The sequence below is a fragment of the Lichenostomus cassidix genome, chromosome 6, assembly GCF_008360975.1.
Source record: "Lichenostomus cassidix isolate B80296 chromosome 6, HeHo_3.0, whole genome shotgun sequence".
Taxonomy (NCBI): domain Eukaryota; kingdom Metazoa; phylum Chordata; class Aves; order Passeriformes; family Meliphagidae; genus Lichenostomus; species Lichenostomus cassidix.
In genome coordinates, this window is record NC_139487.1 from 16,531,646 (window position 1) to 16,546,395 (window position 14,750).

General features: G+C 41.3%; 1 protein-coding gene across 1 annotated transcript; it reads right to left on the reverse strand.

The window, feature by feature from the left end:
* Positions 1–1,545: 1,545 nt before the first annotated feature.
* On the reverse strand, positions 1,546–11,047 carry LOC146435349 (lysosomal acid lipase/cholesteryl ester hydrolase-like). The gene is made up of 9 exons (XM_085064520.1): positions 10,910–11,047; positions 8,631–8,745; positions 8,180–8,378; positions 7,408–7,517; positions 6,181–6,317; positions 5,070–5,210; positions 4,268–4,339; positions 2,931–2,999; positions 1,546–1,779 (listed from the first exon to the last, which is right to left on the reverse strand). Exons 1-9 carry the CDS (start codon positions 11,039–11,041, stop codon positions 1,546–1,548), a joined length of 1,209 nt encoding a protein of 402 aa, XP_084920646.1. The 5' UTR covers positions 11,042–11,047.
* Between the last annotated feature and the right edge of the window lie 3,703 nt (positions 11,048–14,750).

The following is a 14,750-nucleotide window of genomic DNA, read 5'->3' on the forward strand; positions in this document are numbered from 1 at the left end:
AGTGTGGAAGGTGTTTGGTGTTGTGATTCTCTTTTGTTCCCTCCCTTCCATCATATGTTTGTGAGAGGTTCAAGCTGTGCACCTTGTCAGAATGCTGGGTGCTGCTGCAGCACTGTGAATGGGAGCAGAGGTGAAGGACTTTGCTGCCAGACACATCAAACAGGCACTCTCTTCCTCTTGACCTGAGCTGGAACTGTGGATCCCACTTGCCCTCCCTCCAGAGCTGAGCTCATGTCTGTGTTGGTGCAGTGTTGGTTGTGCCTGTGCTGGGTCTGCCCTGCTGCACTGTGGAGGTGAGCCAGCTGTGCTGGGAGTTCCCTGGGACAGGAAAGGACACTGGGATTTATAAATGATATGGTGAGGGCAGGAGTAACCACTCAGTGTCTAGGACTGCAAACCTCTCCTCCAGAAGTTGAGAACTCAGTTCCCAGTGGTACCACAGGCTGCTATATGAGGTGTGTCATTTGCATGTGTTTGCACGAAGGTGTCCTTTGCATGTGTTTTCTGTGTTACAAGACACAAACATGTTTTGTTTATATTTCTCTCTATCTCACAGATTACCATCAAACGGGTTTCACTTTCCATAAGTCTTGACTGAGGAATTTGGGTTTATGCCCCCACCCAGAAACACCCACAGCTATCCTGACTTGCCCTGTTATGATGAACCCTTTGTGTGATCTTTACCTCCTGGAATAGTCTTTTAGGTGAGCACTGACATGGTGAGAACCTAGAGGAACTTTAAACAACTTCTTCACTAATAGTGGAAGGAATATTTCTTGAGGAGGATGTAGTTGTCTTTCGTGTGCAAAAGGTTGCTGCTGTGCCTGCACCTTCTCCATCCCCAGTTGCCAGGTTATGAAGACAGTTGTGCTCTTTGTAGTAGGAGGGTTAACAAACCATTTCTTAGTGGAAGGTAAGACAGTATCTGCATCTATCCAACAATCAAGTGTTTTCTCCCTGACGTATATTTTCTGGTGTTGAATTTCTTGGCATTTGGGCCATTATAGCCAACTCCTGTCTGCTTAGATGCCAGGTTAGTCTTGCAAGGGAAAATCTTTTGCATCTGCCTTGCTGCTGTTGTAATGTGAGGAGAGGAAAACAGGTGAAACACTATAAAGGTGACAGATGATTCGATTTCAGCAAAGTTCAGTAAACAGAGACATTATCTACCATTTTGGGTTTTCAGAGGATAACACTTTTGTCTCAAGTGAAATATGTAGTACTGATCTACAAGGAAACAGAAAATAAAATCTTAGTTTTAGCAAAATCAGTCATATAAAAGCTGAAATTTTCAAAAGTAAGTGATCCCTGAAGTGTTCCATCTAATATATTTGTATTTTCAGTGGTCATTCACATGTACCTCAGCTTCTTCGGAAAGACTGCAGTCACCAAAAGAATGTAACACCGTAGGAAGCAATGTAAAAAAATAGCAAACCAATTGACAGTGGTTTGTAAACCTCCATACCTATTTCTATACCAATATTCAACTGCTAAATAGAAATTTCTGGCATTTCTACTGAATGAATTGATTCCTTCTGTGGCTCTTTAAGCATATTTTTTTAGTAGTTCAATGATTTTCACATACATTTTCTCAGTTGCATCAAGGCCCCAGATGAAATCAAGATGTCCCCATGCAGGAAAATTCTCATGGTAAATGAGATTAGTAATCCGAGGAAGTAGCCTTGCCATGTCTTTGGGATCTGCAAATGTGTCCTGTCCACCACTCCAAACAGCAGTTGGTATCTTTATCTCCTCTATCTTGTACACAGGAGGAGCAGTCTGTAAGGCAGGGAGGAGAGCTGAGTGAATGCTGTGTTATCAGAAGATGTGTTCAGAGAAAGGGTTCTGTGCATCTCTCTTTGTCTTTCCTTTCTGCACTGCTTACAGTCAAACCATAAGGAGGAAGGCCACCATCTTATTGTTCATGGCCCTAACCCCATTCCCTGCCTTATCATCACAGAAGAAATTAAAGAAACACAGAAAATTAAAATGGGGATTATCTGAGATCTGAGCCAAATGACTTAATGCAGGATGGTTATTTGTCAGTGTGGTAAGGGACCATACACAGGATGTTTTTAAACTGACCCCCTATTATCAAAGGGCAGTTCTGTTCTCTTCTTGACTGCTTTTTGGGCAGTTTCCTAACCTTCCACAGTATTGGGAATAAAACATTGCCCATTTATAATTGAAATTTCAGGTATTTTAAGACCATGTGTGTGTATGAAAGGTGTCTGAGAAGTCTTTGGAATCTTTCTCACTTGTATAATAGTGTGCCACCCATGAAATAACCTGCCCTGACTAACAAAGCTCACTACAAGTCAACTGATCTGATCAAACCTCAAAAAATAGTCAGGCAAGCTATAAGTGTTGTAAGAGGAGCACAGCATTTCTGAGTGTTGACTAGGCAGTAACTAAACCTCTTAGGGACCAAGTTTTGCCTGTTTCCTTTTTTCCATACAAGATATTTTTGTTCACCCCAGCAGTCTCCATGGTGCCTTACTGAGTCATCCCTTACGTTTAATTTTCACAGCAAGTACCTTCTGAAAACTAAGGAATGCATTTCCACCTTTTTTTTCCCCTCCCTGTTTTAATGTTTGATTGAAAGGCAGACCTTGAGGATTTTTGGTTAAGTGAAGAGTTCTGAACTCATGCAGTCCTACAACCTGAATGTGGCTTGTAGCTTTTTGGCAATGGCAGGTAAGTTGACATGTTGTTGGACACATCCCTGCATCAGTAGGGGAGGCTGCAAGAATCTGTCTACACTGTGCTTGTGAATAGACATTGACAAATAAGTATTAAATTCAGGTGAAACTTTACCTAAGACCACTCTCCCCCTCTCTGTAGTGCTCAAAGTGAAAAAATATGGATTTTTCTATTCTTAGTTTTGCCAGGACCCAAGGATGAGTTCTCAGAAAAATGTATTGCCTTACCTGGTTGTATTTCTTCATGTTTTCCTTAGAGCCATAGTCATAAGCTTGAAATTGGTCTGCACGTAATACCTGTTAATATTGTAACAGGACAGATAAAATGAAAGTGTTAAGAGACAGAGTGCAGAAGTTGTTTCCTTGCATGTGATTGAAGTCAAGTCCCAGGCAGTAGACAGGATTTAGGGATACTGAGGAGGGATACGTGGTTTCACCAGCTTTCCCCTTGTTAACATTCTCTCCTGATCTTCCACCGCCACCTTTGGTATGTTTAGTTATTAAAATCTTGCTGCCCTATCTTAATTGGCTCTTTGGTTAGCTAAGGTAGCTCTCTGTGATGCAGGAGTGTGTCAGGGCTCTCACTAACCCAGGGTACCTCTTCACACACCTTGCATTTGTATGCCTGTTCTGTGTGGTCTGCTCTGCTCTGAGTAGTGGCAACAATTTCAGAGGCTCTGTACTGATTATGAGAGTCTTGGGAATTGGCTGATTATGTGATTACCTTAACACTAAACTTTTGTCTTCTGTGATTTCTCTAAGAGGAAAATCAAAATAATAAAAGATTAACCTGTCTTGCTGATAATGTGTGTGCATTTTTTTTTTTTAATCCAAACCTCTAAGTAGCTGAGGATATGATAGAAATCTGCTAGCGTGTCTCTGCTGGCTCTGGATGCTGGCTTTCTGGTCTGTAACCAGGAATTTTAGGCAGGGGGTGTACAGCAGCACAGGTGTGTTTAGGTGCTGGTTTAAGTGGCACAGTTCTGTGCACATACAGTGATGTGTTTCTGAGCCAATGCTCTCTTGCCCTGGTCTGATTTGGAGCCTAGGCAGAGCAAGCCTAGGTCTGAAAGTGGTATGAGGTACCATCAGAAGAGGCAGTTCCCCACCCTGCCATTGTGCCAGTAGAAGCATTTGGGCAGTTAGCTGGCTTTTCAAGGTAATCCAGGTTGCAGTTAAACTTCTGGGAGACAAGCTTTAACCTAGATGACTTCTTTGTCTGGTTCATCCCTGACTGCTGAAGTTCTCACCATCCTACCTGCCAAGTGCCCAGACCATGCTTGCATTCACTTCTGCAGCTTTCAAGGCATATGTCTTCATAAATAAAGATAAAGGCTGGAAGCCATTAGAGCCTAACATGGAGAGGTGTGATGTGTCCTGGGGAAATCTCAGAGCCTGGTACCAAGGGGGAATGATCTGGTGAGCCATGGGAAACAGTGCTCCCTCTGCAACAGGTGAGAAGATGTGATGGGCAGATTCCCAGATCTGTCGCCTGTGGACTTTCCTGTGGGCTGTCAATTGCATAAAAAGCTGTAGTGAGTGTTCAGATGTCAGTACAGTTGTACCTGATGCCAATGAATAACATTCTGCACTGATGTTCCAGCAGGGTAATGTCCAATGTATGCATCTGTTCGACTCTGGAGACAAAGCAAAAGTGTTATTAAGGCAGGGATCCAGTGCTGTGACAGAATGAAGCTGTGAAGGCCCTGAGTAACATGCTGCTGCTCTGGTAAAACCCCATTTTTATAGGATATTCTTCAGATATAAAAAAGGAAGTTGAGGAAAAACTCACAAATATGTTAGTTTACAGTAGGAATGATTACGTGGGATTTTATACCTTTGGGATAGCCTTTTCAACATTAGTCCTTAGCCATATAGAAAACATCACTTGGGAAGTGTGTAAGGCCTTTGTTTTCCCAGTTTCTATGGTTTGTATGATGCTTTTAAATAGTGCTGTGCATAATCAGTAGAGAAAGATTGTTAATACACAGTTCTCTCAAGCATAACAAAGCTGCATGTGTGAGAGCTTTTTATGGGCACACTTGCCCATAAAATAGTCTGAGAGATGAAAGGTGACTAGAGAACATGAAAGGTCTGTAGGAAACACAGGTAGCAGCCAGAGTAAAGGAATGCAATCTTTCTGTTGGGAGAAGTGTGAAGAAACAGCTTTGAGTTTTGGCTGGAAATGTTCTGATGTGTAGCAAGCAAAAAGAAACCATGTCTTATGTTCAGATGACTCAGATGTCTTCTTATTTAAGGAGGAAAGTATATGAATTGTGCAAAAGAGAAAAAGATCTTTCTCCATCCAGTTGCCCTTCAAAACCACTTCAGATATACTTGTATTCAGCTTTTCTTGGATGTGCTTACCGTGTTCATATTTTGTAACCTTCCCCCGGCTAAGAAGCGGAAAATACCACCACAAAATTTTCCCATACATGCACAGAACTGTGTTGCAGGTCCTTTCAGCAGTTCACTGTGCTCAAGAACTCCTTTGCAGCCCAATAGTAACTGCGGGGAGGAAAAGTGCAAAATATTTTTAGCTGTTGCAGGATTATTTCATGCAGAACACTCCGTCTTCTTTAAATCACTTCTTCTTCTTTAATAGCTATGCCTCTTCACTAGAGGCAAGATTGCTGAAACTGCTTGCCATCCCACTATCCTTTATAGTGTGTTCTTCCCAAGGGCAGACTGCATGTTCTTCCCTCTTCTTGAGATGTGAGTGCTGGAGGTCACTATCTGTCTGTTTTCAGTGTGCTGATCTCAGTGAGAAAGAAAGTTGGCTGAACTGACAACTGCAGAATGTAGGAAGTCACTTTTTGCCCTAATATTTTTTCCAGGCAGGTGCAAGCTGTACTGTGAATATTACTACTAAGTAAAGAGGGATCAGACAAATGAGACAAATGAAAAGGATGTTGAGCTGAATGCTCTACAGTCACATCATAGGTACAGCTTGGACAGAAAGAGGATGTGCTCCTGTGGTTTGACATAAAGTATAGCATGCATGATTTCCTCATTCCTAGTAAATTCTATTAAACTGACACCTTCTGGTGTTTAAGTTTCATTTATCACTTTACAAGTCAATATTTCACAAGCATAAATGAGCTGCATGTCTGATAAAATTAGGATGTGAAATAATCTTATTTGTGGGTTTGGGTTTTTTTAAGTGCTTAAGGCTAGATTTAGTATCCTAAATTAGATTTCTTTTATTCTGGTATTTGAAAGTTTTCTTCAGAAATATTTGACTTACATAAAAAATAGTGAAAGTATGCCTGCTACCTTAAAACAATTGCAGAAAAGATGCCATGTGAAACCTTGCAGCTTAGCTCTCTGGAAATTCCGAAGTCTACAGGCACTGTCATCAGTCTGATACACTGAATTCAATTCTAACTCATCACCCCTTAAAAGTTCAGGTTGAGTGAGTCTGGTGGAGACAAAGCACATGATTATGTCCTTCTCTTTAGAAGGAGAAATTACTTACCCTGATCAGTGACTGGGGAAGCTGTGCAAATGTTACCAGAGGACTGGTGGCATGTGTGATGGTGAGTACTGGTGCCAAAGCAAAGAATGCTTTTATCCTCTGAGACAAATCAGGATAACTAGAAAATGCTATGAAGCCTGCAAGCCCAGAGAAAGAAGTCAAGTTAATGAAGAAATCTCCACAGACCAAATAAATAAAAAGAGTAGGCAGCAAAGAATTGAGACTAGATTAGCTTCCCATTGGCTGTTTTTCATTTCTGTGCTTCAGATCTAATGAGAATGTTTGATTTTTGCTTGAAACTTTTATTTGGAAGATAAAGTTCATTCTGAGGATACAAGCTCATTAGAGCATGTCCTGATATTGATTTTCTCAGAACTGACAATTTTGTGTTAAGGTCAGTTTTGGTTGAAAAGGTCTATTAATCAGATTTTTGAAGATCAAATTCTCTCTGAAGTTCCCTAAACTCTAATAAAATAGTTTCTCATCTTGCAGTATCTAAAAGGCTGTGTATGTTTATGCTGGCATTCAGCAACACAATAATTATCTGAAGGTTTTTCCTTGTAATTAAGCACATACTTTGGTGAAAGTGAATTCACACATAAAGGAAGAGTGTAAGGAAGGAATTAAAAGTAAAAAGGGTTTGTCCCTTGTGACTAGCACAGGTCTTTCTCGTGAGAACATTTTGCTGTGTTTTATAAACAAAGATAAAGTTTGGATGTTTTTGCAAACAGGGTCTCAAGATTTGGGCAGTTCAGGCCTGGCCAATTAGGCCTAGGGGGAGGTTTTTGACTGACCAATCTGGGTGACCTGTGAAAAGTCTATATATATGGAAATCAAAATAATAAAGTCTCTCTTTTCTTGCCTGAGAACCTGGGTTTCTACTTCTCTGCTAGCGGCTCAACAGCGACAGTCCCTTCCTGTTTTCTGAATGTGTTTAAATTTGTCCACGGATGGATACTGGTTGACAAAATTATCTAAAGACAAAGAAGGTGGTAACTTAGTCTGAACTATTCATTCTGCAAGAAGACTCTTAGAATGTATATTTGGGGAGAAAGGAAAATAATTGTCTAAGAATGCCACTTCCCCCCCCTTTTCTCCTCTGTTTCTGTTTTTGTAGAAAGACAATGGTATACCATGACTTAAACCCCAGTGTCTGTTCACAGATCTTATATATAAATCATAAACCCTAACAATGACTGTTTTGTACCCAGACAGTTCTAACATTACCTGCAGCTGCCCCTTCAGAGTGACCAAAGTAGTAAACCTCCTTCTGTCCAGTTTTGTTCATGATGAAGTACAGCTCTGCTGGAATATCGTATTTACCTATCTCATCAAAGCTGCAGGGAGAAACACAAAAAGCTGGCAGACAGTTTGACTATCACAGTATGAATTACTGATTGTCATTTTTTTGATTGCACCAAGCAGGACCCGTGGAAGGAGGAGGTTGCCCACTGTGTCTGCATCCTTGCTTGAGCTGGGGGAGTGGGGAACTGAATTTGATTAGTGCTTTCACCCTTGTGGGTTACAACAGATACTTTTCTTTCAGTTAACATCCGCTGTGGTAGATCAGATTTCTAGACTGAGCTGAGCAGTCTCCTCTGCTTTCTGCACTTGGGACACAGTATCTGGTGGGAGACTTCAAGGTTACAGATGCCTTCCAGTTTTGGAAGCCTTTTACCAAAGCAAACAGCATGGTGACTTGCAGCTTTGCTTCTGTGTGTGCTGATTCCAGAAGAGTCTGTCCAGATCATGCAGCCAATTCCTTTTTATAACCTCTCTGACATACACAGGAGTGCCTGCATCTGTGGAAAAGTTTGTCTAGTCTCCTTAGATGTTGCATGTCCCACTTGAAATGAAAACCTGTAGTGTTTTCATATAATTTAGAAGGGAATTTTTTTCGTATAACCAGAAGGGGAAAGGTTCTGCATTCTAGTAGCAACTCCCTAATCTGACGAATTCCCTGAAAGTTGCTTTCAGGGATTCTTTCTCCACAGAGTACCTGTACTGCCAGAACTCTTTCTGGCAGGGCTTAAGGGTCTTGTGTTTTAAAGACCAGGTGTTTCCTCTGCTGTTTCCCATCCAGACATCATAGCCAGCATCTGCAAGGATGTAACCTAGGCTGTTGTTGGGCAGGTTGGAAATCCAGTGAATAGAATCTGATAAAATACCAGGATGTAGCAAGACTGCAGGCTTCTTGCCTGAAACAGAAGAGATTTTCTTAGGCTGTAGTAGTAGTAGGTAATGTGCAGTTAAAACTGGGGTGCAGAATTTGGTTTTATGGGAGTTTTTTAACCAATATACAGAATTCAGGCCACATTCCATGCTGAATGACTGGGTGCCCTTGCTGACATGAAAAGGTATGGAACTTGCTATTGCATATACAAAGGGGAAAGAAGGGGATACATGGAAGAGCTGTCTCTCAGATCTTTCTTATGTCCTATATGTCATACCTGTATTTTGGCTTTTCCTTCCAGCAGGAATTCTGTAAACACCAAGAATGTATCCATCCTCTGTTGTAACTTCATATTCCTCGCTGGGGTATCCATGATATCTGATAATTTCACTCTGTGGAAAACCAGAGGGAAGTTTGTTATCATGCTTTTACAGTCTAGATATTGGTGTAGGAAGTGTTCAGAGGCTTCTTCTGTCCAGGAATGTGAAGCTAGCCAAGAACATGCCAGGAAGATAAATGTGATAATATATGCCTAGCTTTTCTGTACTGCTCTGTGTTGTACTGACAGGGAGGGACACCCAAGGGATTCCTGCAGGAAAACAAACCCCAGGTCTCTCTCATTTGCAGATGATCCGATATTTGCCTTGCCATAACCATGGAGGCCAGAGGATGCAAACAGCAGTGAGAGGAGTTGGGATGTGTTTGTGATGTGGTTGTGTCATCTGTTTAATGCTGTATCACTCAAATTGTAGTAATTGCTGCAGCTGTGGTACTCAGCCGCTACACGGACTTATAAGAGGAGCAGGATGCAGCAAAATCCTCTTTAGGTCTGCTTGGATAGTGGTTGTCTGGTGTTTGATTCCCTATTATGGGACAAAGCAAGTGACAAACCTTTTGGGAGATAGTTTGTCACGTTTTGCAAGGCTGATATGTGTCTGTGGCATGATGTTCTGCCTTGGGATGTGGTGAAATCACTCAAATAATGCCCTATTTTGCAAGCCATCAGTGGTGGGCTGAGGGGGAGCACCATATGCTCCTTTTGGTGTTGAATTATGCTAAAATCAGTCTGACCCATTAACCCCAAATTAACATCCTGATAATGAGGCAAAGATCTGGCAGATAAACTGCTAAGCCAACCTGGAGACATATGATTGGTAGGCAGTCACTTTACACTATTAAAGTCCAGACTATTTTCATGCAGTTATGTTCTTCTAACATATCTCTTCTTGGAGTGTGTGTGAGGATTACTCCTTTGGGTGGGGATTCCCCTCAAAGTTACTCCTCAAGGCTGAGCAAAAGAGATTTTGCCCACAGTTGTTGGTATGGGTGAGGGTGAGTTACATCAATCTCTACTTCAATAATTGTTTCTTTTTGCTAGCTTTAATACAGTTGTTCTAATATGATTGCTTTGATACAATGCACTGTCATAGCCTATCTTATCCTATCCTATCCTATCCTATCCTATCCTATCCTGTCCTGTCCTGTCCTGTCCTGTCCTGTTCTGTCCTGTCCTGTCCTATCCTATCCTATCCTGTCCTGTCCTGTCCGGTCCTATCCTATCCTATCATCTTTACTATACTATACTATACTATGCTATGCTATGCTATGCCATGCTATACTATGCTATGCCATGCTATACTATACTATACTATACTATACTATACTATACTATACTATATTATACTATACTACACTACACTACACTACACTACACTACACTAGTCGTTTTAGCTACTGTACTGTGTAGTAAAAAATTCTGATTAGGATATTTTTGTCTGATCATTTATTAAAATAAATCATGCATGTTTATATAAATAAAATGATAGTTTGCCATAGTTAGTCCTGCAGGACAAAACTGTAGAACGGTTCAATCACACCTTTATAGTTCCTTAGACTTAAACAGTTGACTGTCTGAGGCTAAGACTGGAATCAGCCACCCCCAGGCTCCTTTCTGAGAAGGAGTTTAGAAATCAAGGGGGTCCTTTCTGCACCTTGCAACTCAATGGAAGGGGTTCTCTAATGAACCTTGTCTGAAGCTCCCACTCTCCCTCACAAGGTTGTATCTTTCCAGAGAGTAAACATGCAGCAGTATCTCTATCTGGTCCACAGGGAGTCCTTTCTTGCCAAAGTGTGGTTAGGCAAGCCATGGAGGGTGGATCTCCTATTACAGCCTCGCTCACAGCACCACCTACTACACTCCTGGCACAGTGAGGAAATCTTGGGTGATTCAGATCAAAAGGTTTTTGTTGTGACAATCTGCTGTTTGAAGAAGGGGTTCAAGCACCCTTACCACTGTACCAGGTTGTTAGAGAAGGGCAGGCCTTGAGTCTAGAAGCCAGCCTTTGTTTCCACCTCAAAGGAATTCTACTCTCTGGCTCAGAATGTTTGGATAGGAGCAGCAATGTTTCCTCCAGGTCTCTCCGGGTGCTCACAGTACTGGAAAGACCCCTTTGAAGGGAATTTACTTTTAGGCTCCTGACAGGCACTGTTAGTCAGTGGTAATGGAAGTGGAAGAGGAGCTATAGAAAGAAAGAGGGAGAAAATGACCCAACTTACAGTGTTCATGAAGCATTCAGGGTTGCGAGCCTTCTTGCACCGGTTTGTGTCTGCAGTCAGAGGGGAGGCTGTTGTGAATCCTGCTGAAAAGGCAATTCCTTGGGAGCAGAGCAGCACCAGGAGGCACCACATCTTGGGGCTGTGGAAAGAGCACATGCAGGGGTATGTGTGTTAGGAAGAGAGCTGTGGAATTCCACAGGAAGGCCCAAGAGGAGAGTCTGCTGAAGGTTTCCCAAGGTCTGTTCCCCAAGGGCTGCCAGAACAAGTAACTGTGTGAGGAGGGACTGTCTCCAGCTTATCCTGTTTGATATGGGCCAGGAATGAGCCAAAGGCTCCAGGATGATAAGGAACCAACCAGAGGACTTGTGTGTATATGATATCGATGCTATTTTGTGCTGAGTACCTTCCTTTCTCTCTCATATATGGTCTTCCCTATTGTAAATTTGTCTTTCTTGGAGAAAAGGCTGAATTTTGATGGAGTTTATGTGTTGTCTTGTGGTCACAGAAAAGTTTATCTGATTAGAAGTTGTAGTACTCTCTATGTAGTTAATACCTTGCTTTTTGGCTGTAGTCACCTTTGTAATTAACATGGAGGAAACAGGTCATAAACCCAGAGCGTCTTAACTGAAACACCATGGGGAAAATCATTAAAATTTGGATAGTGTAGAGAGGATAGGTAAAATATTTATTTGCCCTGAATTTCTTCGTGGGGAGGGAGTTGTTGATTATTTTCCTTTTTATTAAATCTATCGTATCCCTTGAGTCACTAGAACATTTGAATTAAACCAAAACTGGAATATAATATAATTTATATTATATTATATTATGTTATGTTATGTTATGTTATGTTATGTTATATATATTGTTATATAATATTATATATTATTATATAATATTATTTTAATGTTGACATCTGAACTCACTGTAGTCTATCCACTTTGTAGGAGAGCACTCCAATTCTTCTGTGAATAGAACAGAAATCCTCCCACCTGTGTGCCCTGGAAGCACAATTTTAAAGTACATGTTCCACTGCTTTCTGCTGCTTTATTCAGTTCAAACAAAAGTAAAAAGCCACGTTCCTCTCTTTCTACATGTGGAGCAGTGTTTGGGAACAAAATTGAAAAGTTTCACATAAGTCACGGTTTGCACTAAAGGTGAAGCAATGAGGTAGCCAAATATGCAATTTTCTGGTATGCAATTTTCTATATACTGTATTGAATATTAAAGCCTTGTAAATCAGATATAATGCACCAATAAACTCCAAGGCTTAACGCACACCCTGTCTCATTAATTTCAATGGCCAAGTCTTGACTGTAAGAGCCTTGAATAATAATCTAGTCTATTGCATAAAAAATGCCAAAGGGTGGCATTTACCACGGCAAACGGGAAATAACTGAAATATTTTAAAAAGGAGATAAAAAGATAGAGGAAAGTGGCTGAAAGATATACATTCAGAATGCCATTCCTGGAGGATTTAGCTATTAATGAAAATAAACCTTAAATCTTCCACAAATAATTCAATGTACTCTTGAGGAAGTCATAATGCTTGTTTTCACATACACTGTAAACAGGACAGAAAGACAACAGGATAGCTGACATCAGAATCTCTGGGTTAACATACCAGGAAAACTTAAATGCTTTTGGAATTAAGAGCAAGATTTATTCAATTTATGTACATGCTTTCATTGCAGAGATTTTCATACATCCACAGTGACATCCCTGGGGAGAAAAAAACAACAAGGAGAACAAAATGAAACCATCAGTTACCCCTTTTCCCCATTTGCATGGGTCAAAGGCTTCTCCCTCTCTGCCCGTGGCAAACATGCACTTTGACGCACAGTGATCAGAAAGGATGGCAGGCTGGCTGCTCTGAGAGCCAGCTGCACATATTTATGGAGACAGGCAACAGAGAAAAGAGGCCATGGATGAATATGTACAAGCAGCTTACCTCTGTTCTCACACCTTTCCTGGCACCTTCTGTTGTAGATCCTGGTCTGTCTCCTGACTGATTCACTGCCAGAAGCCTATGCTGATAAAAGGAGCAGCAGTAGAGCTCTGTGTGATATCTGCATTTATAGGAGAGCATGTTTAGTGCTGTTTGTGCAGCAGTATTTAAGGAGTGGAGTTGTTCTATGATAAATAGTGTCATTGCATGACATTCTGAAAGACCAAATTGCGCCATGGATCTGTTGATGTAAAGAGGCATCTAACCTGTCATTAGGATATTAAGTAGTAACTTAGTTATTCTTGTTCCCTGAGGCTGTGACAGATCTTCATCTGCACTGCTACCTGTCGCAGTAAGTGCTGTAGCTACTGTGTTGTGGGATAAAGAAGAAGAATCCAGCTTCTTTCAAAACTTTCTAGCTATGAACATGATCCCTGCTGCTGTGGGAAGTACAAAAGCTGATGTGGTCTCCAGTTCCACACCTGTTGCTTGTTTTCTGAATTGCTGTTTGCAATTTTTTGCTAGATAATCCTTCTTTGTTAGATAGTCTTAGAATAAAAGTACAAGTGATCTGAAAGGTGTGTGTTTAGCATCACACACACATTCCTATATGTGCTGTTCAGTGAACATCACAACATGCAAAAAAGAGTTTGCTCTGAACTAGCCTGCTTCTGTAGGGATTCTCAGGAATTGAATTCAGCTTGAAAACATTGTGGAAACTTTGAGTCAACAGAGGATGCTAATACTACTTCTTATTATTTCCAAGCCATCCGCATGAACTCTGTGAAAACACAATGTGTTGGGGATCCCTGCCTAACCACTGAATTAATTGTAATCAGCCTGGGGGGGGCTTGATCCTCACTTAAACTAGCCTGGTTTCTTGATGCAGCAAATTCTTTGAAACATGGGTGCTAATGATCTGCTGCCTTGCCTGGGAAAATGAATGAAGTAAGTACCTGTTAGGAAACAAAACCTGAGAGTCACCACAGAAACAATTTGACTTGATGAAGTAGGGCACAGTCTGTGGAAAAGCCAAAAGGTGATTTCTCAGTGAAAAACATCACAGCTCAGCAGGTCTGTAGCTATAGATACCCCTGCTTAGTGAGAAATATCAAAGACTTTTCTCTGCTCTATTCCCAGCTAACACCATCCTAAATTTTTTGTTTTATAAAATTGTCAGCCTGGAATGACCTGCACCAATTTGCCTATTTCACCTCGTGGTGGCATATAGGATGTATGGAATTTTTTCCAATATTGTTGGTGGGAATGAAGTGGAGAGCAAAAGTTATGTTAGTCCATCTGAACAGGAAAGAGAGAATGAGAGAATGAAAGTAATGCATATGAAAAGAGAATAGAAAACGCAAATTCTAGAAGGTATACAGAAACTTCTCACGATGTACTGTCCTTACTTAGAGAACCAGGACAGCTGAGATTGTTAGTATTCTGTTTTAAAATGCTGTGGCCAAACTGAAGCCCAGGCGGTCTGGCCTAGAGCTGGACATAGCATGAGCTCAGTTGAGTGTTATAAACCACAGGCTCTGGTCCATGCCATGGAGGGGTTTCTCTGTGCTTGCTGGTTCTGTTGAGTTAATCCTGTCCTGAAGCAGAGGTGCAAGGGACCCTTGCAGTGCTACAAGGATGTTGTACAAGTAGTTAAGAGTTTTCTGAGGGAAGGTGTAAGGCATGAGTGTCCCTCTTGTCCAGACACTGGCCATTCCAGGACTGCGTTTCTTGGCAATATTCATTTCTGAGGACTGTTCTGCACACATGACTCCAACAGGCTGCAGATTGTTTTCCTGAGAGCAGTGTAACCATTGCCATTTGTAACAATACAATCTCTAGTGCTTGGAATTTGAAGAGACAAATGAACTTCTGTGACTTTTATTGCATCTGCTG